At 39.8% G+C, this 24,220-nt stretch overlaps 2 protein-coding genes and 1 non-coding gene across 3 annotated transcripts in view; 2 read left to right on the plus strand and 1 right to left on the minus strand.

Annotated features, from left to right (window-relative positions):
- Positions 1 to 1,787: 1,787 nt before the first annotated feature.
- fxyd11 (FXYD domain containing ion transport regulator 11) lies at positions 1,788 to 10,646 on the plus strand. The gene is made up of 6 exons (XM_061916316.1): positions 1,788 to 1,832; positions 1,974 to 2,006; positions 6,359 to 6,373; positions 6,628 to 6,702; positions 10,048 to 10,072; positions 10,180 to 10,646. The coding sequence occupies exons 1-6, from the start codon at positions 1,799 to 1,801 to the stop codon at positions 10,205 to 10,207; spliced, it is 210 nt and encodes a 69-aa protein (XP_061772300.1). The 5' UTR covers positions 1,788 to 1,798; the 3' UTR covers positions 10,208 to 10,646.
- trnag-gcc (transfer RNA glycine (anticodon GCC)) lies at positions 7,597 to 7,667 on the minus strand. The gene has a single exon. It is a non-coding gene; the product is annotated as a tRNA-Gly (tRNA).
- Positions 10,647 to 10,949: 303 nt separating the features above from the next.
- Positions 10,950 to 24,220, plus strand: part of fxyd3 (FXYD domain containing ion transport regulator 3) — a 29,323-nt gene continuing 16,052 nt past the window's right edge. Inside the window, exon 1 of the mRNA XM_061916315.1 lies at positions 10,950 to 11,108. The gene's annotated coding sequence lies outside the window, so the exon portion shown is untranslated. The remainder of the gene's footprint in view (positions 11,109 to 24,220) is intronic.

Genomic DNA, 24,220 nt, shown 5'->3' on the forward strand with positions numbered 1-24,220 from the left:
GTCCCTATTATCAATCAATCAATGTTTATTTTTTATAGCCCTAAATTACAAGTGTCTCAAAGGGCTCTTAACATTCACAATGTTGAAGTTTATTATCTCATACCTATAACTTTACTGGCCACGACCACGCTCATTGGTAGAGGGGGCAACAAAGACAATAGTAATACATTAAAACATGCACAGACACAGTGTGAAGGCCTCAATAACTCTCTGATGTTTATGGAAAAACACCAGCCTTGGTATAAACGGGTGACCCCTGCATGTCACTTTCATGCTGCACATGCACAAAAACATAGTCACACACACACACACACACACACACACACACACACACACACACACACAGTCACATACACGATAGTTTATACACTAAACAAAGAGGAGGAGCAGGTGCTACAAATTCAGGTAAAACTGAAAACAGGGACTTTTTCTTGGCTGCACACCAGCAACTTCCACCCACACGTTTTGCACACCTATACTCATCACTTCAGGTAAGTTTATCGACAGGAGAGCAATGCATGATGGAAGTCAGCGTCAAGTTAAATTTGTATTGCCTGAATGTCTTATGACTCCTGTTATGTTATTTAAAAATGTTCAACTAAAATACTGACAACAGACTGTCAACAGACAGTTTACCAAAAAAAAGACTGTTGAATGATTAATTGTTGACAAACGTTTTAAAACAATGCAAACTTTTATGGTTTTGAACGGACGCGTGCGTAGGTGAGACTTTAAAGTCAAACGGCAGTGTGACCTTTGCTAATGTCATGCTAGCTGATAACCTCAATGACCTTTTAGCAAAGGTCAAGGGGGTTAATAAACAAAAAAAACAACAAAAGGTTCAAGATAAGATTTTTGTTGCCATCCTTATTTCAGCTTCAGGTTGTGCGAAACTGTGTTTGTATTATTTGTTGTACAAAAACATTACTTGTGCTTACTTGCACTTACAGAATGTTTGGGAATAGATCAGTATACGCAATAGCATAATACAAAAACGACAAAAATTATAATTACTTTTTCTCGAGCAAGTTAATAAAAGACAATTGTTTACAAGTGCCTAATATCAACGTTAAAAAAACAGATTTCTGAGCAAAAAGACATTTAAAAAGCATTTGTCAGTTTTATTTTTAGTAATGTATATTAAAATGTGATTTATCCTTTTTTTTAAATTAGCAATAAGAATAACAAAATACCAAACAGTATTTTATGTGTTTTACTTGCAATGTATCTCACCTTGTAGTTACTTAAGTAAAATAGTCCTACCTATTTATAAAAAATATCATAAGTATTTTTGACTTTGATTTGAGGCATTTCATTTTACTTGAAGTTTGCAGTGTCTAAATACAAATATGTCAAGAGAACGGAATTTTTGCTTAATTTAAATGCAAAAGTTTTAGGGGTTTTTTTTTTTCAAGTACGATTGCAGTATTTTTTTAAACATTATGACACGACCCTGCTTGGACTAAAGTTTTGAGTGTGTTTTTTTTTTTTCTTTTGTTGACTGGAAACTTCGCGCCTGCTGTTTATTCTCCAAACACCCAAAATGCATCCCTGCTGACGGGACTCTGACCTCTCACACCACAAGGACATTCCTCCTAAGGAGAAAGAGACGTGTGTGTGTGTGTGTGTGTGTGTGTGTGTGTGTGTGTGTGTGTGTGTGTGTGTGTGTGTGTGTGTGTGTGTGTGTGTGTGTGTGTGTGTGTGTGACAAGTCATGAGAACCAAATCGCTTCTGCTATTCAATTTCACATTCGTATGTTTTCTTTCCTCTCACTTTGTGTGTCCAAGCCGTGTTGAAGATGGGAAATCTCACTCTTGTGGCCGTCATAGCAGGTAACTACACAAGTGGAAGACACCTCCTAAAAATGCCATCTAGAACACAGCAAACGTATTAAGAAAGTTGCAAAGCCCAGATCACTGATGGCTGTGAACAATGTCCACAGTTAAAAACTTCTCTGTCTTCTTTTCTTTCAGTTCTCTTCACGCTGTTCACTGAAACCGAAGCAAGTAAGGTCAAAACTCAACATTTGTTTTCATCTCTGAGGCTGTTTTAGTGTGGTTTGTGGAGAAACTTAAATGTGCTGTTAGGAGAAAATCGATGGCTGCATAGAATGTGCTCTGGTGTTCTGTTTTCGTATTGTTTTTTTCCACTTTAAATATGTGAAACCATGTTTATATATTTTTTTATCAATCTTGAATTTATTTTCCAGCATGTTTTGTACTAAAACTAATTCATGGGGAGCATGTTGAAAGATCATTTTTTAGTCGAATATAACAATTTAAACATCATTCAAACATAATTGTTACTTCCCAACTCTACGTCGACCATGATCCAAATTCCAGTAGCAATTCTGGCGAATAAACTGCCTCTATTTTAAATCTACTGACTTTTTTTTACAGTGTATAAACACCTCTGCCCTTTATATGTTAAATATGTTCTCTTAAACTACAATTGGAAACAGCTAGCCTATGTTTCCAATGGTGGTTTGAGAGAACAGATTAAATAAAAAAAGTGTCACTATTAAGGAGTTAGCGGGGAACAGAATTTTTTGTTTTTTTTATTGTGCCTATCAGTCACAATCCTTATGTAAGACAACAACAATCTTTTTTTTTTTTAATTGATTTCTAAATTGTGACTAAATGCGATCAGAAGTCAGCTGACAAAGCCCTTAAAAACACATCCCAACACTTCCATTAAGGTTTTATATACATGCTGTAATTATACATGTAATGTAGTAACGGGCACATTTGCAATAACATTTAATATCTACTTATTTTGCTCATTTTAAGCATACGAGGGGCATTAATATAAAAAACGCATCACGACTTTCACTTTGTTTCCCCAACAACATCACTGATTATCACTCACTGCAGACTTCATGAGAGCCAACAACATAACAAAACATCACTTACTGAACAATGTCTGCTGTCATTAGGATGCAGACTGATAGAATCGTGTTTTTGTACCGTTTAGAAGAAAAATTACTCAAAAATCTCGCAAAGAATAGGGGGATGAAACCAAACGTCTTTTTGTGTCGTTCTCGGAATATCTTGGTCTAAATTGGCTGTCAAAGTGTACCAACATGTCAGATTATCCTTGTCCTTCTACTATCCAGGTAAGAGGCATTATTTATGATCTACAACAGAGGTATCAAATAGATTTTTCTCCATGCGGACCCTGAGTGAAAAATGAGTTTGACACCCCTGAACTAAAATAAACTGCCACGAGCATGATGAAATAATAGTGAATCATCAATCAAAGTTTATTTTCATAGCCTTTATTCACTGCAGATTTGGGAATCCTCCCAAGGTCGAAAAAGTGCAATGGATGTTGAGTGGATATAGTTAATATTGTGAGAGTCCAGTCCATAGTGGAGCCAGCAGGGGATCATCTTGAATGGAGAAAAGTCAGCAGCGCAGAGACATCCCCAACTGATGCACAGAGGAGTGGTCCAACCCGGGCATACTTGCTAAACCCTCCCAATTTTTCCCGGGGACTCCCGAATTTCAGGGCCCCTCCCGAAAATCTCCCGGGTCAACCATTCTCCCGGATTGCTCCCGATTTACACCCAAATAACAATATCGGGGGTGTTCCTTAAAGACACTGTCTTTAGCGTCCTCTAGAATCTGTCGTCACCTCCGCTTTTCATCCCTACTATAACAGCGTGCCGGCCCAGTCACATGATATTTAAACACACATATGTGGATGCAAGGCATACTTGATACACAGCCATACAGGTCACACTGAGGGTGGCCATATAAACAACTTTAACCTTATTACAAATATGCGCCACACTGTGAACCCACACCAAACAAGAATGAGGAACACATTTTGGGAGAACATCCGCACCGTAACACAACATAAACACAACAGAACAATTACCCAGAATCCCTTGCAGCACAACTCTTCTGGGGCGCTACAATATACACCCACCACCCCCCTGCTACCACCAAAACCCACACCCCCAAAATTGTTGGCGCTTTTTGGATAGTTCTTAATTGGGTTTTATTGGTGGAATGAAGGACCTTCTATTGACGCCGCTGTAAGCAGACTTTTATTTACGTTTATTTACAAGTTAGAATGCTTTAAAAATAATACATCCGTTGTCATGTCTTTCATAATGATTGTGAACGACAGACAAAATTCTTAAAAAAGTGGAATTCCCGTTCAAGCTTTGTAGAAAATTGCTTTTTGGTCTGAATAATATATACTGTATCATAGTCGTCAATCAGGGTTGTCTCACACAAATACGCTTCTTGAGCGTAAAAGATATTCCAGGGCAAAAAAAATTGATGCTGGTTCCTTAAACCACAGCAGGCACAAGACATTGAAACAACGTTGAGAACTTCTTGGATTAAGTCCTGAGGTAGAGCAACTCAAACCTAACGTTGGAACAACATGCTTTTTGACAATATTTAAACATTGTTGGATTTTGACCTTGATTTTTACAATTGAATTTTGGTCATTTTTCAACCAATATATTACAACACAAATAAGTTGAAAGAACATGCTTTTTGACAACGTTTATTCAATGTCAGGTTGTGACGTAGATCTGACTTTATACATTTTGTAATTTCACAACCAACAACGTGGAGCCAACATTAGACATCAACGTTGTCTCAATTTACAAATACAAATATTTTGCAACGCTGTTTCAAAGTCAATTTTAAAGGATGTATATGTATAATCAACATTGTAGTAATGTCTTGTGCCTGATATAACGCAGAGCACACACACTGTGCATAGGGCCCCATTTGCGTGAAAAAGCACATGTAAAATGTCAAATAATGAATGATCGAGTGCTCTGTATAAAATGTGAAACATATTTCTAGTCTCTTCCTGCTATGTCATTGATAAGAATATAATGGAAATTTAGCCAGGGGTTTCTATATTACAGGTAAACTGTTTAATGAAATCGTGCACTTTACTAAACACTGCTTTTAGTAACATAACATTTTAACCACACATTACATGGTTGGACTAGGATAAACAGTGCATCAAGAAAGTATTCACTTTTTCAAATGATTTTTATGTTACAGCCTAATTCCAAAATGGAGTAAGTTCATTTTGGTCCTCAAAATTCAACAGCCAATAATACCCCATAATGACAATGTGAAATGTTTTTTTTTTGTCTATTTTAGAATGTATTAAAATAAAAATAAAACTACAATTCCTCTAGCTTGGCCCACCAATCTTTGGACAGTTTCGCCCATTCCTTTTTGCCTTTTCCTCTGCAGCACCTCTCAAGCTCCATCAGGTTGGATGGCAAGCATATACCTATAGGTTTTCATCCAGAATGTCTCTGTACATTGCTGCATTCATCTTTCCCTCAATCCTCACTAATCTCCCAGTTCTTGCTGCTAAAAATCATCCCCACAGCATGATGCTACCACCACCATGATTCACTGTAGGGATGGTATTGGTCTGGTGATGAGTGGTGCTTGGTTTCCTCCAAACATGATGCCTGGCATGCATGCCAAAGAGTTTAATGTTTGTCTCGTCAGACCACAACATTTTGTTTGTCATGGTCTGAGAGTTTTTTAGGTGTATTTTACCAAGGAATGGCTTCCGTCTGGCCTCTGTATCATACAAGCCTGATTGGTGGATTGCTGCAGAGGTTTTTGTCCGTCTGGAAGGTTCTCCTCTCTCCGCAGAGGAATGCTGTAGCTCTAACAAAGTAACCATCTGGTTCTTGGTCACCTCCCTGACTAGACTGAGATGAATGCAGCAAAATACAGAGACATCCTGGATAAAAAAACAACTTCCCATCCGAAGAGGAATGGGTGGAACTGCCGAAAGATTAGTGTGTCAAGCTTGTGGCCTTGTTTTCAAAAAGACCTAAGGCTGCAATTGCTGCCAAAAGCGCATCAACATAGTATTAAGCAAAGGCTGTGAAGACTTATGTGCATGTGATTTTTTTGTTTATTTCTTATTATTAATAAATATGCAAAATTGAAACACATACATCACATTGTCATTATAGGGTAGTGTCTGTAGAATTTTAGGGACTGCGATTACGTGGCGACTTGTCCAGGGTGTACCCCGCTTTTCGCCCCATTGTAGCTGAGATAGGAACCAGCGCCTCCCGCGAGCCCAAAGGGAATAAGCGGTAAAAAATGGATGGATGGATGGAAAATTTTATGTGTTCCATTTAGGAAAAAGGCTGTGAGAAAACCAAATTTGGAAAAAGTTAAGCACTGTAAATACTTTCCGGTTGCACTTTACACTTGCAGCTCATTGAAATACAAAGGCCCCGCAGGCAACTATATTAAAAATAAATGGCCTTTGTATATTTAGAGGCCAGAATGAGTCTGATTGTTATATATTTGTTGTGACTGATGTTTTTTCTATATTGCAGGTGCATTTGTTTATAGTAAGTACACCATTTTTGATTGTCACATTTACAAAGAATGGACATACTGTACTAGTATTTCATTCTGTTGTTGGGGGGAGCATGCCTATGTTACTGCATACAGTGAAACACAAGGTAGAGGATACAGTAGAACCAGATAATGTTTATTGTATTGTATTAATAGATGACACTTGAATGTTAATACAGAAATACATGGATTTGTTTTGTGGGAGATATCAATGTTTTCTTTAACCTGTGAAATTGTTTTCTGGCAGACTATGAAAGGCTTCGAATCGTAGGACTGGTCTTTTCAGGCCTTTTGTTTATCGGAGGTCTCTGTGTCTTACTGCGTAAGTATCACATTCAAACATTAAATTAGTTAAGTTGTCAATAATACCATCTTAAAGTTTGTGTGGACTAAAACATGTGCCAACTTGATAGCACATGCAAAGCTGATCTACCAAACTTATGAGGAATGTGTCTCTAAGTACGAAAACCCAAAACGAGTGAAGTTGGCACGTTGTGTAAATCGTAAATAAAAACAGATTACAATGATTTGCAAATCCTTTTCAACTTATATTCAATTGAATACACTGTAAAGACAAGATATTTAATGTTTGAACTGAGAAACATGTTTTTTTGCAAATAATCATTAACTTAGAATTTAATGGCTGCAACACATTGCAAAACAGTTGGCACAGGAGCATTTTTTACCACTGTGTTACATGGCCTTTCCTTTTAACAACACTCAGTAAACGTTTGGGATCTGAGGGGACCAGATTTGTAAGCTTTTCAGGTGGAATTCTTTCCCATTCTTGCTTGAGCTACAGCTTCATTTGTTCAACAGTCTGGGGTCTCTGTTGTGGTAGTTTAACTTCAATTTGCGCGCCACATTTTAAATGGGAGACAGGTCTGGACTACAGGCAGGCCAGCCTAGTACGCGCAATCTTTTACTACGAATCCTCGCTGTTGTAACGCTTGGCTTGGCATTGTCTTGCTGAAATAAGCAGGAGTGTGCATGAAAAAAACGTTGCTTGGATGGCAACATATTTTGCTCCAAAACTGTATGTACCTTTCAGCATTAATGGTTTTTTGATTGATTGATTGGTTGATACTTTTATTAGTAGATTGCACAGTACAGTACATATTCCGTACAATTGACCACTAAATGGTAACACCCGAATAAGTTTTTCAACTTGTTTGAGTCGGGGTCCACGTTAATCAATTCATAGTAAAAATCACGTTGCGTTGGCCGGGAATCAAACCCGGGCCTCCCGCGTGGCAGGCGAGAATTCTACCACTGAACCACCAATGCCTGTTGCCATTGGTGCCTTCACAGATGTGTAAGTTACCCATGCCTTGGGCGCTAATACACCCCCATACCTTCACATATGCTGCCTTTCTTACTTTGCGTCAGTCCGGATGGTTCTTTTCCTCTTTGTTTCGGAGGACATGACGTCTACAGTTTCCAAAAACAATTTGAAATGTGGACTCGTTGGACCACAGAACACTTTTACATTTTGCGCTAGTCCATCTTAAATGAGCTTGAACCCAGCAAAGCCGGCAGCGTTTCTGGGTGTTGTTGATAAATGGCTTTCGCTTTGCATGGTAGAGTTTACTTGCACTTACAGATGTAGCAACAAACTGTAGTTACTGACAGTGGTTATCTGAAGTGTTCCTGAACCCATGTGGTGATATCCTTTACACACTGATGTTGCTTTTTGATGCGGTACTGCTGAGGGATTGAAGGTCACAGGCATTCAATGTTGGTTTTCAGCCTTGCCGCTTACATGCAATTCTCTGAACTTTTTGATGATTTGAAATCCGTAAATTCCTTGCAATAGCTCAATGAGAGGTGTTGTTCTTAAAATGTTAGACAATTTGCTCATGCATTTGTTCATAAAATGGTGAGTCTTGCCCCATCCTTGTTTGTGAATGACTGAGCATCTCATTGAAGCTGATTTTATACCTAATCATTGCACCCACCTGGTCCCAATTAGCCTGTTCACCTGAGGAAAGTTCCATATAAGTGTTTGATGAGCATTCCTCAACTTTATCAGTCTTTTTTGCCACTTGTGCCAGCTTTTTTGAAACCTTTTGTAGGCATAAAATTCCAAATGAGCTAATATTTGCAAAAAAAAAATAAGTTTACCAGTTCAAACGTTAGGTATTTTCTCTTTGCAGTGTATTCAATTAAATATTGTTTGAAAATGATTTGCAAATCATGGTATTGTTATTATTTACGATTTACACAACGTGCCAACCTTACTGGTTTTGGGATTTGAAAGTAAAATAAAAAGCGCAATCCATTTCTCATGTGTGTCTTAATGAATATGGAAAATATATGCTAGTTATCACAACACCCACAATACTGGGAGTAGGAGATGCAACAATAATCATTTAGCACGTGCAATGTGATTTAGAGAGGCCTAAACTGCTCTGCAGGCGCTATTTTTTGTCTTTATTTAGTTGATAAAGTAAGTGCAAACAGGCAGTTAGGCGCTCGGTTGTGAGAATGCAGGTGATTGTGCTGCAAATACAGATGGGGGACAGTGAATCCTGCATCCTGCGTATATGTATCAACATAATTGGACTGTCAAAAATATTGGACATATCGCCCTTCAACAACATAATTTTGGACTTTTAAAGCTGCTGGATGGCTTAAATGGCTGATTAAAACAAACTCAGCTGATGCATTTTGGTGTCTGCTGGCGTTTTTTTTAATCAATTGCTGTTCGTTTTTTTTTATATAGAAAATGTATTATCATAATATATCTCCTATATGTAAAACAATCTTATAGTATGCATTTTTTTGCGTTTGGATCATTCCAGGTGCATGAATGCGATACTGTTGTGATGGTCCCTAGCCTTCCCGCAAGGCGTGTCTGAGAGTTAAAAATTGTTTCTGTTGTCCTGAATAATAGTACTAATATGACATGCAATTTCAAAGATTGCACACGCTGTTTTGCGAGTGGTGTGTGGACCGTAGTAGATCAGTCCCTCCGACTGGTGTGCTAGCTGGCAAATTTCACTACGAAATACACACTTCCAGGTCTTTAGAAACAAATTGGTACCGAGTTTTGAGAAAACACATGTGGTGCATTCAAGTAACACATAAAAACTTTCCTGCAAGACATTCTGACAAGAAAATTTTATTTTCGTCCAAAAATTGCTATGTTTTTTCAAGTTAATTTGAATTATGCAAGCGAGTAATAACCCTTGATTAATTGTGAATAATCCAAATTCAAATGTGTAATTAATCAGACTTTGAAAATTAAGCACTACTTCCACCACAAATTAACATTTTAATCTCTAATCCAGCAAGCCAGAAATGAATCATTTGAGAAATTAGCAGATACATGTGATATAGCCAATAATATAGATATTTATGCTAATAGCATGTTGATTTTAAAGGTTTAGGGTGTTTTAACAAAAAAAAAAAATTAGATAAGAAGACTGTGATGACACTGGGACTTCTTCCACCAAAAGTTCAGGAGTCTTCAGTTCCTGGAATCTTTACTCCCTTGAACTATAGGTTCCTGTAGAATCAGATAGAGTTTACAATTAAGGATTTTTTGACACATCAGAACGTTTTTGTTAAATTTATATCAGCATTGACACAATGTGAATAAACTCTCAAAAGAACCAGATTACTTTTAATGACATCGAGTTTCACCAAAGCTTTCTTTTCACAGACAACAAGTGCAGCCGGAAGCCCAAGTAAGAATTGTTTTGTACTTTTTAACCCTCTCAGTCAAGTGAATAACCAAACAACCCCCCAATTCCTTAACTGCCATTGTAATCCACACATTTATGGTTTACCTTAGGAAAGAAGATGACAGCAGTGAAATCTGATATGGAACCTGACGAACCAGTTTTCTTGTCGAAGAACAGCAGACAGGCAATGGGTGGAGATAAAGGGCGGGTGGGAGATTTGAAGGAAGCCATGCCATCTTAGAGAAACCTGCACATACGACCCCCCAAAAAGAAATGGTAAAGAAGTAGTCCAGTTACTTATTTGTTTTGAAGGTATATTACTTATAAAATCTTCCATGATCCATGCCTTGTTCAACCATGGAAGTTATATACCTATATCTACAAAAGCCATTTCATATTAGTTACTCTATTTAGTCTATTATAAACACAGAGAAGCTTGATGTTTGGTCATTATTGTTGCTCTATGTTTGTAGGGTAAAGTTAGATGTTACCTATGGTTAAACATTTCAATCATACAAACATGTTCCAAAAACATTTGGTAGATGCTGTGGAATCAATTAAACCCGAGTTGGAAACAGTTGCATATCATTTCAGTTCTCTATGTTTACAACATTTATGTCCTCCATTCACAGTATTTCCAATGCATACACGTTGCATTAATTTACTATAATAAAACATTGCAGGTATCGATCATCATAACAACGACGTATAACCTTTAAAGAAGTTAATCAACCTCCTAAACAAACTGTTGACATGTTCTTTCTTGATAAGCAAACACAAGAAGCGCCCCTCCTTCTCGAGATTCTTAACCCCTGACCCAGGACCAGCGTACACGCCCCTCAAACGTAACCTCTTGGGCTGGTCGCGCAACTGAAACCGATCCGGGATCAGTACGCTTTTTTCGCTTCCCCTTTCTAAAAAAGCCCTGCCAACCTGTGGAGCGTTTCAGTAAAGAAGGGTGTTGACGCGCGAAGCAGTCGACAAGTCCCAGCGCTTACTTGACATTGTCTTCTTTTTTTTGGACTTCAGCTCGTCAAGGGTAAGTTTATCAAACGCATTAGTTTCAGTGTTTTAAGCGAGTGTATCTCCTCCAATTTATAAAATGTCCATCTTTTTTTCTTTTTCTTTTTTTTTTTACAAACTCAGCTATTCTTTAATGCTAGTTGTAAGCTAGCTTGTACTCTCTAAACAGGTTTAAAACCTATTTTTGAATCACTACATTTTACACACAATAATGCCAACTTAATTAAGAAATATATTTGTATGTATGTAAGTCATCATTTGTCCTTTGTATCTGGAAGCACGCAGTTCGCACACAGAATACAATTCAATAATACGTAGGGGCAACTTGTAATACGCGTAATACAATAAATGAATGATAAGGATGTCGTTTTTGCCACACCAATTTACTTTAATGTGCTCTTTATTACATCTACCTGCTGTATCAGGCAATTGTGTGTGCGTGTGTGTGAAATTGCCACCTGATAAATGCAGCGATGATAACATTTTACTACTACTGTTTACGATAATGTACAAACCCCGTTTCCATATGAGTTGGGAAATTGTGTTAGATGTATATATAAACGGAATACAATGATTTGCAAATCATTTTCAACCCATATTCAGTTGAATGCACTACAAAGACCAGATATTTGATATTCAAACTCATAAACTTTATCTTTTTTGCAAATAATAATTAACGTAGAATTTCATGGCTGCAACACGTGCCAAAGTAGTTGGGAAAGGGCATGTTCACCACTGTGTTACATCACCTTTTCTTTTAACAACACTCAAAAAACGTCTGGGAACTGAGAAAACAAATTGTGGAAGCTTTGAAAGTAAAATTCTTCCCATTCTTGTTTTATGTAGAGCTTCAGTCGTTCAACAGTCCAGGGTCTCCGCTGTCGTATTTTACGCTACATAATGCGCCACACATTTTCGATGGGACACAGGTCTGGACTGCCAGGAAAGTACCCGCACTCTTTTACTACGAAACCACGCTGTTGTAACACGTGGCTTGGCATTGTCTTGCTGAAATAAGCAGGGGCGTCCATGATAACGTTGCTTGGATGACAACATATGTTGCTCCAAAACCTGTATGGACCATTCAGCATTAATGGTGCCTTCACAGATGTGTAAGTTACCCATGCCTTGGGCACTAATACACCCCCATACCATCACAGATGCTGGCTTTTGAACTTTGCGCCCATAACAATCCGGATGGTTATTTTCCTCTTTGTTTCGGAGGACACCACGTCCACAGTTTCCAAATATAATTTGTAATGTGGACTCGTCAGACCACAGAACACCTTTCCACTTTGCATCAGTCCATCTTAGATGAGCTCGGGCCCAGCGAAGCCAGCGGCGTTTCTTGGTGTTGTTGATGAATGGGTTTTGCTTTGCATAGCAGAGTTTTAATTTGCACTTACAGATGTAGCAACCAACTGTAGATATTGACAGTGGTTTTCAGAAGGGTTCCTGAGCCCATGTGGTGATATCCTTTACACAATGATGTCTTTTTTTTAATGCCTGAGGTATCAAAGATCCCAATTAGTTTCCTCAGTTTCCAAACGTTTATTGAGTGTTGTTAAAAGAAAAGGTGATGTAACACAGTGGTGAACATGCCCTTTCCCAACTACTTTGGCATGTGTTGCAGCCATGAAATTCTAAGTTAATTATTATTTGCAAAAAAAAAAAAAACGTTTCTGAGTTTGAACATCAAATATCTTGTGTTTGTAGTGCATTCAATTGAATATGGGTTGAAAGGGATTTGCAAATCATTGTATTCCGTTTATATTTATATCTAACACAGTTTCCCAACTCATATGGAAACGGGGTTTGTCTGATATGAGTGAAAATGTGGTTGGAGGAAAATATGCAACTTTTCTCTGACTACAATTCACCTACCGAAGAAGCATCTATGTGGCAAATTGTTGAAAGCTTTTGACCACAAACCGAGTGGCTCGGATGTCTTGTTTTGGATTTCCTAGCGGCGTCACGGGTTAATTTCGATGTGAGTGGTTAAAGAAGCACGTCATTCAAGATAACGGACAAGTGGTTTATCCAATCACATACAATGATTTTTTTATAAGGCCCCGTCTTCTGAAATACATGTCCTATTGGACAAGTCCTTTTTGTGGAGCTCAGCGAACTACAATGATCTGGCAAAGTCAAGTTACCTATGTCTTCTTTTTGACGAGATAGCCACCTTGCAATAATTTCTTGTAAAATATCGGCAAATTGCAGAGCGCTTTTTCTGCCCGTGCGTGCCATTTGGCGATCTGACTTTGCTCCGCATGTTGTGTAATGACGTCATCCCCACCTGAAAGAACTGTGTAGAGAACACTAGACAAAATGTCAAGCGATTCCAACGATTGATACATTGAACCGGATTTGAACAAGAACAGGTTTTTGATTCCCTTCCCTAATTATGGGATTTGGGAATTATTGGGAGTAGACAAGATGGCGGCGCCTTGACAGGCTGCGGCTACAGACGTTCATGGTAGAAAGAGAACATTTGACAAAAAATACCGGACAATTCTGCAAATTTCAGGGCTGGCTTACAGCGTGGACACTCCGTGATCACTTACGACCGCCAGCCAATTCTGGATGTGGATAGATTGGGCCGTTTTGGACTGAAATATGCGTGTACCTTGAACCACCTCGCGAGCATGGGAATACTTCACCAGCTACATCCAGCGGCATTTGACGCAGCGGAGTATAGTACCAACGGGGATCGTCAACAGAAGACACGTAAGCGGTGTGATCGGAAACAGAAGGTCGGATGCCGAGCGGGGCTAACAACAAAGCAAAAGGCTAATCCCCACAGAACACTGCTTCCTTCCATCCTGAAGCTGGATTTCAATGGAAGACGCGAGCCTGCTAGTGTGGGTGAGGAGTCAGTTAAGTTAGAACAACTTTTTTCTGCTATGACTGTGTCAGAGTTGAACATGCATTCTACCGAGGTGGCAAATTATGATGCGCTCAGTTTATCGCAGCTCCAAGCAATCAATCGGAAAATTCCCGTCATATCAATTCCTAGATATGGTCGTAATTATTTTAGGTGCACTACGCATAATAAACGCAACATTATTAATATTGGTATAACGGATAATTTGATCAAAAACTCTTTAAAACAGCCCACTACCTATAATATGGGCTTCTTAAACATAAGATCATTGTCTCCCAAAACGTTATTAGTTAATGAGGTCATTAGAGACAACAATCTTAACGTCATCGGTCTCAGCGAAACTTGGCTTAAACCAGACGACTTTTTTACACTAAATAAGGTATCTACTCCTAACTTTACGGATGCGTATATAGCCCGTCCCCTTAAAAGGGGTGAGGGGGTCGCAGTAATATACAACAAGAACTTTAACCTTAGTCCTAACGTAAATAATAAATATAAATTGTTTGAGGTGCTTACTACGAGGTCTGTCACACCGCAGCCTCTATACCTGGCTGTTATCTACCGCCCCCCAGGGCCCTATTCGGACTTTATCAATGAATTCTCAGAGTTCGTTGCTGATCTAGTGACGCACGCCAATAATATAATTATAATGGGGGACTTTAATATCCACATTAATACCCCATCGGACTTTCCGTGCGTGGCGCTCCAGACTATAATTGATAGCTGTGGTCTTACACAAATAATAAATGAACCCACGGATCGCAACGGTTATACGATAGACCTACTGCTTGTCAGGAGTATCACCGTTTCCAACGTTATGATACTCCCGTGTATTAAAGTAATGTCCGATCATTACCTTATAAAATTTGAGGTTCAGACTCATGTTCGGCAAGCTAATAATAATAATAACTGCTATAGCAGCCGCAACATTAATGCTGCCACAACGACAACTCTTACTGGCCTACTGCCCTTGGTAATGGCACCATTCCCAAAGTATGCGGGCTCTATTGATAACCTCACTAACAACTTTTATCTACGCCCTGCGCGAAATCATTGATAGTATAGCACCGCTGAAGTTAAAAAAGGCTCCAAAAAGGCGTACCCCATGGTTTACAGAAGAAACTAGAGCTCATAAATTATCATGCAGAAAGCTGGAACGCAAATGGCGCGCGACTAAACTTGAGGTTTACCATCAATCATGGAGTGATAGTTTAAAAACTTATAAACGCATGTTTACCTTAGCTAAAGCTAAATATTACTCAAATCTCATCCGCTATAATAAAAACGATCCTAAATTTTTGTTTAGTACGGTAGCATCGCTAACCCAACAAGGGACTTCTTCCAGTAGCTCCACCCACTCGGCAGATGACTATATGAGATTCTTCAATAAGAAAATTGAACTCATTAGAAAAGAGATTAAAGACAATGCATCCCAGTTACAACTGGGTTCTATTAACACAAGTACGACTGTATATACGGCGGATACTGCCCTCCAAAATAGTTTCTCTCGTTTTGATGAAATAACATTAGAAGAATTGTTACAACGTGTAAATGGAATAAAACAAACAACATGTTTACTTGAAACACTTCCTGGGAAACTTATCAAGGAGCTCTTTGTATTATTAGGTCAATCAGTACTAAATATTATAAACTTATCACTTTCATCTGGCACTGTTCCCCTAGCATTCAAAAAAGCGGTTATTCATCCTCTCCTTAAAAGACTTAACCTCGATCCTGACCTCATGGTAAACTACCGACCGGTGTCTCACCTTCCCTTTATTTCAAAAATCCTCGAAAAAATTGCTGCAGAGCAGCTAAATGAACACTTAGCGTCTAACAATCTATGTGAAACCTATCAATCCAGTTTCAGGGCAAATCACTCTACAAAGACAGCCCTCGCAAAAATGACTAATGATCTATTGCTAATGATGGATTCTGATGCGTCATCTATGTTGCTGCTCCTCGATCTTAGCGCTGCTTTAGATACCGTCTATCATAATATTTTATTAGAGCGTATCAAAACACGAATTGATATGTCAGACTAAGCCCTGTCTTGGTTTAACTCTTATCTTACTGACAGCATGCAGTGTGTCTCCCATAACAATGTGACTTCGGACTATGTTAAGGTACTGTGTGGAGGTCCCCAGGGTTCGGTCCTTGGCCCTGCACTCTTCAGCATCTACATGCTGCCGCTAAGTGACATCATACGCAAATACGGTGTTAGCTTTCACTGTTATGCTGATGACACCCAACTCTACATGCCCCTAAAGCTGACCAACACGCCGGATTGTAGTCAGCTGGAGGCGTGTCTTAATTAAATTAAACATTGGATGTCCGCTAACTTTTTGCAACTCAATGCCAAAAAAACCGAAATGCTGATTATCGGTCCTGCTAGACACCGACCTCTATTTAATAATACAACTTCAACATTTGACAACCAAACAATTAAACAAGGCGACTCTGTAAAGAATCTGGGTATTATATTCGACACAACTCCCTCCTTTGAGTCACACATTAAGAATGTTACTAAAACGGCCTTCTTACATCTCCATAATATCGCTAAAATTCGCTCCCTTTTGTCCACTAATGACGCCGAGATCATTATCCATGTGTTTGTTACGTCTCGTCTCGATTACTGTAACATATTATTTTCGGGTCTCCCCATGTCTAGCATTAAACGATTACAGTTGGTACAAAATGCTGCTGCTAGACTTTTGAAAAGAACAAGAAAGTTTGATCATATTACGCCTATACTGGCTCACCTGCACTGGCTTCCTGTGCACTTAAGATGTGACTTTAAGGTTTTACTACTTATGTATAAAGTACTACACGGTCCAGCTCCAGCCTATCTTGCCGATTGTATTGTACCATATGTCCCTGCAAGAAATCTGCGTTCAAAAGGACTCCGGCTTATTAGTGATTCCCAGAGCCCCAAAAAAGTCTGCGGGTGATAGAGCGTTTCCCGTTCGGGCTCCAGTACTCTGGAATGCCCTCCCGGTAACAGTTCGAGATGCTACCTCAGTAGAAGCATTTAAGTCTCACCTTAAAACTCATTTGTATACTCTAGCCTTTAAATAGACCCCCTTTTTAGACCAGTTGATCTGCCGTTTCTTTTCTTTTTCTCCTCTGTCCCACTCCCCCTTGTGGAGGGGGTCCGGTCCGGTGGCCATGGATGATATACTGGCTGTCCAGAGTCGGGACACAGGATGGACCGCTCGTCCAGAGTCGGGACCCAGGATGAACCGCTCGCCTGTGTATCGGCTCTGGGGACATCTCTGTGCTGCTGATCAGCCTTCGCTTGGGATGGTTTCCTGCTGGCTCCACTATGGACGGGACTCTCGCTACTGTGTTGGATCCACTTTGGACTGGACTCTCACGGTTGTGTTGGATCCACTTTGGATTGAACTTTCACAGTATCATGTTAGACCCGCTCGACATCCATTGCTTTCGGTCCCCTAGGGGTGGGTTGTCCACATATGCGGTCCTCTCCAAGGTTTCTCATAGTCATCATTGTCACTGTCACCGACGTCACACGGGGGTGAGTTTTCTTTGCCCTTATGTGGGCTCTACAAAAGATGTTGTTGTGGTTTGTGCAGCCATTTGAGACACTGGTGATTTAGGGCTATATGAATAAACATTGATTGATTGATTGATTTATTGATCGATTGGTTGATTGGTTTGAAATTATCGCAAACATATGGTCATTATTGTAGATCTGGCAACACGTGGATATTGATACATTTTATGCCATCTCGTGGTAGAGCATTTGCCCATCACTATGGGCGAGTTCGCAATTGTAATTTTTGGTCCGGTTAAAATGGATTTGAGTCCTTTTATCCTGCTTGTCACGATTGTTTGGTCAAGTTCGCTTAACTGTGAGCATTTTTTGGTTTACTAACAAAAATACAAGTGTGGCCCTGGTATATGTAAATGAACAAAGATACATTATAAAGACTTAATAAATAATATTTTTTGAAATAATTAGGTAGAATAGAATAATGTGCTGCAATTGCAATTTGCTCAAGTACAATTAAAATGTTTGTACTACTCCTTTTGTGATCTCATTCTTACTGGTAAGTTCAACCTACAGTAGAATTGATTATTAATACTAATAGAACATGAAATTGTCTGCTGGAGATCTGCAATCTTGAACACAGTGACGAGAAGGCAGACATTAAAAGGATATCTCTAACCTCACACAATCAAATGTATTTTACATGTTTCACTAAACACAGCTGTTGAACGTGATAAAGTAACAATGAATTGGCATTTTAATCCAACAATATTCCTCCTGTTGACTGTGAGAAAAGGATGACTGGTGCATGAAATCCCCTGAGAACTTGTGGTTGAAAAGAAACATTAGTGTGAATGCTGAGACATTACTCTCTATTTTCCCAGTATTGACAAATTACATTTTCTGTAAAACATTTCTCGCTTTCACTCTCATGACAATCAAAGTTGTCTTTCCTATCCGGTGAGACAGACTGGCTGTTCTCCTTTCCCTTTGAATGACCACAGACCTAAAAAAGAGAAAGAAAAGAAGGATGAAAGTGGTGGCTTCTTTGGAGAGAGGGACATTCAGAGGACGTTGTTTTTAGTGACCTGCACCTACTCCTCACCTTTCCTTGCATCCTTTTGGCGCCTCACAAACGCATTAAATTTAGTGCTTTATTGGAGGCCAATGATTTATTTTGAGGGATCCACCAATGACCTTCAAAGCAGATGCACTTTTCTACACAAAAGCTTTTATTTACAGCTTGTCAAAGCAAGCTAATCAGCCCAAAGCTTGCTGGTAGAGTGTTAGGGATGCATTTTAAAGGGGAACATTATCACCAGACCTATGTAAGCGTCAATATATACCTTGATGTTGCAGAAAAAAGACCATATGTTTTTTTAACCATTTTCCGAACTCTAAAAGGGTAAATTTGGCGATTTAAACGCCTTTCAATTGATAACCTGTCGGAGCGATGACCTTTCACCCGTCACGTCACAACATGAAGCGATCCGCCATTTTCCGTTTTTTCGACTGTTTTCCCGTACCTTGGAGACATCATGCCTCATCGGTTCGTAGTCGGAGGGTGTAACAACACGAACAGAGACGGATTCAAGTTGCACCAGTGGCCAAAAGATGCGAAAGTCCCTCAATTGTTCCGCACACTTTATCGAAGACAGCTATGCTACGACAGAGATGGCAAGAATGTGTGGATATTCTGCGACACTCAAAGCAGATGCATTTCCAACGATAAAGTCAAAGAAATCTGCAATATTGGAAAATAGACCACCACTGAATCTGCCGCATTTAAAAAATGCTTTTTCCCAGAATGACAAGCTTCAATACAACAAATCTGATTACTTTAATATTTAACATTGAGGAAATTTGTGGAAGTACAAAACTGCTTGTGTTATTTGGCCGAGATCTGGCATTAATAGTGGCGAGTGCAGCAAACGTACAGTAAAGCCACAGGACTGAGAAGAAAGCATTTGAATAGAGGCAAACGTTTGAAAGAAAAGATCTTAAAGTACCAGTAGAATGGAAAAACAAGTTGCCTCTACATTGTAGCTATTATTATATTATATTATCATATATATCGCATTCATAAAACTAAATTAGTTTTTTTTTTAAGTTTGCCATTCAATAGATATGATCAAAATAGTAAAAATCTCACGGAGATCCCGAGCCATTTTAAGAGATGATGAGCAAGCCAGTTTTCAATGAGGTGGCGACTTGTCCAGGGTGTATCCCGCCTTCTGTCCGATTGTAGCTGAGATAGGCAGAAGCGCCCCCCGCGACCCCAAAAGGAAATAAGCGGTAGAAAATGGATGGATGGATGGAGCAAGCCAGTCATGTAAAACGTGACATAGAGGTGGGAACCAGAGATCCCTTGCCCAGCAACAATGCCAACAACTACGGAGCCCCTAAAGGGACATGGGGGGAATTTTTTTTTTTTCGATATGTATCTCGCGCGCACATGAGAATGTTTTTTTTCCGGAATGTATCTCGCGCGCACATGGGAAAATTTCTTTTTAGATTTGTTTCTTGTGCTCACGAGAAACTATCTCCTGCGCACAAGAAACTATCTTGTGCTCCCGCAAAAGTTTTTTCGTGCGCTCGATGGGGATGTCCCGATCCGGGTTTTTGCACTTCCGATCCGATACCGATATTGTTTTCTGCACTTTCGATCCGATACTGATACTGGGCTATCCGAGCATGTATAAAGTTTAAAGTTATTTAGCCTACTTAGTTGTCAGATTCATGTTGAAAAGGGTTTTAGTACTCTTGATAACAACTAGCCAGCTGAATTAGGTGAGTTTGAATAATACACAATACAAGGGTTGGTATTCAAGGATAAACACAAAATGGAAAAAAGTATACATGACAAACAGAAATGGCATCATTAAACAGTAAAAAAGTGAACAGTATACTGTAAAGTGCAACTAATGTTGTAAACATTATTTAAAAAAAGCAAAACACACAAACAACCTGAGTGGGGTAAAATGTCTATAACTCAACATCAATACTTGCTCTTGAACAAGTGTAAACTTAAAAAAAACACACAAAAAACTATATACACACTCCTTTCAATTGTTTGCCCCCACCCCCGACTGGGGCAAACAATTGAAGTCCAAGCATAAGGGGGAGAGTCCTTCTAACAAAGACGAGCACTTTAAAATGCTCAGGTGTCAGCCTGCTCCTGTGTTCATCAATGATGAGTGCTAAAAAGCCTCTCACTCTCAAGAGTCATTAAAATGTCTTACAACTTTACCACCACGCTTGACTTTATTGTGGCATGTTTTGCACTCCACCTCTTCATCTTTTCGTTTTGTAGGGTAAAATAATCCCACACAGCTGACATTTTTACCGTAACTTTTAATTCACACGTCCGTCTTAACGGTTAGTACACAGACCTGTGGATGTGTTGAAAGTGTGCTGGAAAATGCGGAACGGAGCGTAGGGAGCAGCAGAAGAGTGGAATGTATTATGTAAATCGGTGCGTTGGAAAACACGGACCAGATTTTTTTTTAAAACTAGATCTGGATCGGCATTTTCCCATGCCTTGCTGATACGCATTTTTTTGGCAAATATCAGCAGCCGATCCGATCCAAATATTGGATCGGGACAACCCTAGCGCTCGAGTTAGTTTCTCGTGTGCTCGAGATGTTTTCCTGTGAGCACAAGAAACATATCTAAAAAAATATTTTCTCCATGTCCCTAGATGTTTCATGTGGTCACGGGAAAACATCTCGTGCGCACAAGAGATTATCCCGTGCTCAGGCAAAAGTTTCTCGTGCGCACGAGATACATATCTAAAAAAAAAATTCCCCCATGTCCCTTCAGAGCAGGGGTCTCCAGACACGTGGCCCGTGGGCCAATTGCAGCCCGCTAGACGTTATTTTGCAGCCCCCACCTTTATACTGTATGAAAGTTTAATGTCAGAGCGGCCCGCCAGTTTTATATGAATGGCGCTTGACAGCGTTGTGTGCGGCGCTGGAGGAATCTACCGATCACGGTGAGACATACGTCACTCGAGGGCCGAACATTGACGTCACTTGCGTGATGCAAGCAGAGAAACATTTTGCAGCTTTTCCACTAGACCAGCACACGCACTTCCTTCCTCCCTCCCTCCCTCCCTTGCTAGTCCACCTGCTCGCTCTCTCGCACTTGCTGTCACTGTGTGTGTGTCTCTCTCTCGCTACCTACCCCAACGTCGCTATAAACAGTCCAGGCCGGGCTTCCGAAACACTCCACCGAAGGACCGAGCGTCGATACAAAACAGTGGTGCACTGGACCCCAGCACTGATACTCCAACAGAGAGTCGCTGGGCAAATCAGACGTGTAACACGTTAGTCATGATGTTAGCTTGTTCGGGGCTAGTTGTGCTACCATAACTGTAAACTCCACGGTGAGCCGCCACACCCTCTCCTCACCTCCCCCCGACAGAAACATTGCCATGGAGACAAGGGTTTTCTTACGTGCCTGGCTGCAGTCACACCGCGACACCTGACAATTTTTGAGAGAATTGCCTCCCAGCTTCCCAGAGTTTTCCCGAATGTACAAGCGGACCATGTGCCTTTTTGGGAGCACATACTTGTGCGAAAAGCTCTTCCCAACCTTGAACTTCTATAAGTCTAAGTACAGGTCCAGACTTACTGATGAATATCTTCAAGCCATACTGAGGGTCTCAACTGCTTCCTCTTTCCAGCCAAATGTAGCTCAGCTATGCAAGATGAAGCATTGCCAGGTGTCTAGCAGCAAAAAGTAGGCAAGAGAAGCCATGTTCAAGCCATGTTCAGGTTCATGGATTTATTTATTGTTACTTCTCACATAGAATGTGTATACATTGTTGCTGACTGGAGAAATCGAATTATTATTGTTATTACTTATGCTTGAATTATGTACTAAAATCTCATTTTGTTCATTTATATTTATATTTCGTTCGTGTTGTAAATAAAAATAAAGACATTTTTAAAAAAAATTGATTTAAGAATTATTTTCTTGCGGCCCACCCTCACCCAGACTCTGCATCCAGTGGCCCCCAGGTAAATTGAGTTTGAGACTCCTGCTTTAGAATCTTATATTTTTTAACCGGAATATAAGGAGGGTGAGCTACAAGTTTTAGAATATGTAAATAGAGTATTGTTGGTGGATTTTGGATGGTTATATAGAGGGCTTTGTGGGTTGAGTAGAGAGACCCCATTGACTCAATTGTTAGTGGATTTTTTATTTATTTGTTTATGATGGATGGAAGAAAAACATATGTGTTCATGTCTTAATTAGGGATTGTGAATGTTGAACAGCACATTTCTTTCTAATGTTTGCATTTTTACAGTATAACTAATCTGGTGACATAGTCAGAGTGCGAAAGCACAAAATTTGGAACGAAATATTCAAAATTGTCCGTCTGAAATTGTGTCTTTTTGTGATGTTTAAACAGCATTTTCCCATACTTTGCGGATTGGAAATACAAACTGTAGAATTGGATATGTTTTAATGAATACAATTTGGGGTGTGACAATTGATCGATAGATTGACTTATATTCGTGAATTTCAAGTATATCGATCTGTGCTCAGTAAGTTTGCCTTCCAAGTGATAGGTATCAATTCAAGATTGTTTTAAAAGGGAATAATTAAATGTCCTTGATTTTAGAAAGATTTTTCTGTGTTTAATTGTCCACAACATTTTAGGCGGGACTGTATTGTTCACATTTAGCCCGAACAGAGTTGGTTTAGCCTCAAAACTCTGGTGAAAAAATATTCTAAACTCCTCTTTGGGATTTTACCATTTAGATTTTGCACCGTCCCATACTTTGTGAACAGACACCAAAATGTTCTCCAAAAATGTGCATGTTTAAGAAATAGGCCTTCAAAAAGAAAATATATTCATTGATTGACCACAAAAGGTTGGGGACGACTATTTTTCCAATATCACATGCACAAAATTGACATGTAATACCCTGAACAAGAAAATAAGAACAATTAAATTGAACAGATGTATTCACAGATTTGTGGGTTGTGTTATTTGGGTGTTATTTTTAATATTTTTTCTAATCGTGGCATGCACACAATTACACGGACCTGCAACATACAGTGAGTTAAATGCTGGTAAAAGCAGCTTGAGAATGTGCATAACCATCCCCAAAAAATTTTTGTTTTCAAGATATATATTAAACAGTGTACATTTTTAAGGTATTATTTCTGAAACTTCTGGAGAGGACTGAACATAGAGCGGTTCATTTGCATCTAAAGGGAACGCCTCCACACATTAACTGTTTGCAGACAAATTAAGGTAGAAGGTTATAAATCTCCTCTCCGAGCTGCCACCTTATCGTGGTAGAGAAGTTTGCGTGTCCCAATGATCCTAGGAGCTATGTTGTCCGAGGGCTTTATGCCCCCTGGTAGGGTCTCCCAAGGCAAACAGGTTCTAGGTGAGGGATCAGACAAAGAGCAGCTCGAAGACCTTTATGAAGAAGAAAAAGCATGGACCCAGATTTCCCTCGCCCGGACGCGGGTCACCGGGGCCCCCCTCTGGAGCCAGGCCCGGAGGTGGGGCACGATGGCGTGCGCCTGGTGGCCGGGCCTGTTCCCATGGGGAACGGCCGGGCACAGCCCGAAGAGGCAACGTGGGTCACCCCTCCAATGGGCTCACCACCCATAGCGGGGGCCATAGAGGTCGGGTGCAATGTGAGCTGGGCGGCAGCCGAAGGCAGGGCACTTGGTGGTCCGATCCTCGGCTACAGAAGCT

This window comes from Nerophis ophidion, linkage group LG11 (assembly GCF_033978795.1).
Source record: "Nerophis ophidion isolate RoL-2023_Sa linkage group LG11, RoL_Noph_v1.0, whole genome shotgun sequence".
In the NCBI taxonomy this organism is placed as follows: domain Eukaryota; kingdom Metazoa; phylum Chordata; class Actinopteri; order Syngnathiformes; family Syngnathidae; genus Nerophis; species Nerophis ophidion.